Genomic DNA, 1,799 nt, shown 5'->3' on the forward strand with positions numbered 1-1,799 from the left:
CCTCCTCCATCTCCTCCTCCATCTCCTCCTCCATCTCCTCCTCCATCTCCTCCATCTCCTCCATCATTTCCCCCATCTCAGTTTTTTGTCTCTTCCTGCTCCCAGTCAGGGTTCTTCCAGCATACTCCCATTCTCCCTCCTTGCCCCTGCCATTCTGCTGTGGCTCACAGCTCAGTGACCTTGAGTTCTAAGGCTGTAGCTGACAGGCAGATATTCTATGCTGCATGTAGGAGCTTGTACACAGAAACAGCTTCTGTTTGCTGAGGGTATGCAGGGATCCCCCTAGTGTCTGTCGCCTGGAGGACAAGTATCTGTGCACTCTGTTTCAGGTCATGGTCAGCAACCCCCATGCCCTGGGGTTTAAGGCAGACTTGCGTGAGTTTGGCAACACGTTTGATGGCAACTCTAAGTACAAACTGGTATGTGCCTTGTGTTAGTGAGACATGATGTCATTCTCTAGGCCAGGGCAACCTTGGCATGTATCATCCTGCCCTGACCTCTCAAGGACTGGGTGATGAGAACGGCCCACGGTGCTCAGCCCTCTATGCCAGTGTTGCTGCGTGCTCTGAAAAGATGAACCTCCCTTCTCCCTCCCTACATGGGCCTTGGCTTCCCTTCCTTGAGCAAGACAGGCAGCCACCACCTACACGTGCCCTGTCTCAAGGAAAGGCTGAGAAGCACCACACACAGGAATGTTGAGAGCCATGTTATCTTAAAAAGCTTAGGCAGAGGGCTAGGTACCAGCAGGGGACCAGGTGGACTCCATTTGTCACCCTGGCACCCATCATGACAGGAGCCGGGGCTTGCCTGTACTACCTAAGAACACATGGTGAATCTACATAACATCACCCTGGTAGGCAGGACTCAGCCAAGCCTACACTTCAAGCAACACCTTGCGATTATTAAATGTCAGTGAGGAGGAAAACAGTCGCAGCTCATGGGGGACAACTAGGACAGGTATCGCTTATGACATAGAACATAGTGGGGCTGGACAGCTGATAGATAAGCTCCCATGGTGCCCACCAGTCACCCTTGTCTTACCAGCCCATCACAATTGGGGTGACATCTGTGTGGAACCCTGCTACAACTGGCTGTCTCTCTGTGTGTCTTGTCTGTCTCCCTCCCTCTGTCTGTCCCTGTGTCTGCCCCTGCTACCATTCCACAGGACATTGAACTCCAACAGCAGCACCACTGGGACAACTCAGAGGACAACTTCACTGCCAGGTATGTGACCCAGTCTCAGGGCCCGAGGCTGCTCCCCACTGATACCTATAGGGGTCCCTAGTGCACAGTAAGAGAAGTAGGACTGACCTGCAGCCTTGGCTTTGGAACGTTGTGATAAAATTGATCCGAAGTTGTATGCGGGGTCTGGGCCTGTGGGTCCTTGGTAGAGCACTCTCCCAGAATGCACCGAGCTCTGGGTTCCAGGCCCAGCACCTCAGGTCCTGAGTAAGTAGCACAAGACTATGATCTCAGCACTGTAGAAGTGGGAGCAGGAAGATCAGGAGTTCAAGGTCAGCCTGGGATATCTTACATGGAGTTTGAAGCCAGCCTGGGCAGAAAAGTATTTGTGTGTGTGTGTGTGTGTGTGTGTGTGTGTGTGTGTGTGTGTGTGAGAGAGAGAGAGAGAGAGAGAGAGAGAGAGAGACAGAGACTATGTGTGCGTCTATGTGTGTTTGAGGGTCTGTGGGTATGTTTATGTCTGTGTATCTGTGAGTGTGTGTCCATGAGTGTGTGTATGTGAGTGTCTGTGTGTCTGAGTGTGTGTTCATGAGTGTGTGTATGTGAGTGTCTGTGTG

General features: G+C 52.1%; 1 protein-coding gene across 1 annotated transcript in view; it reads left to right on the plus strand.

The window, feature by feature from the left end:
- The window catches only part of Catsperd (cation channel sperm associated auxiliary subunit delta), a 36,516-nt gene that overhangs the window by 27,660 nt on the left and 7,057 nt on the right, over nt 1-1,799 (plus strand). Inside the window, exons 14-15 of the mRNA XM_028764360.1 lie at nt 330-419; nt 1,166-1,224. Coding sequence (XP_028620193.1) covers nt 330-419; nt 1,166-1,224 — 149 coding nt within the window. The remainder of the gene's footprint in view (nt 1-329; nt 420-1,165; nt 1,225-1,799) is intronic.

The sequence above is a fragment of the Grammomys surdaster genome, unplaced genomic scaffold (assembly GCF_004785775.1).
Source record: "Grammomys surdaster isolate TR1022 unplaced genomic scaffold, NIH_TR_1.0 62, whole genome shotgun sequence".
Taxonomy (NCBI): domain Eukaryota; kingdom Metazoa; phylum Chordata; class Mammalia; order Rodentia; family Muridae; genus Grammomys; species Grammomys surdaster.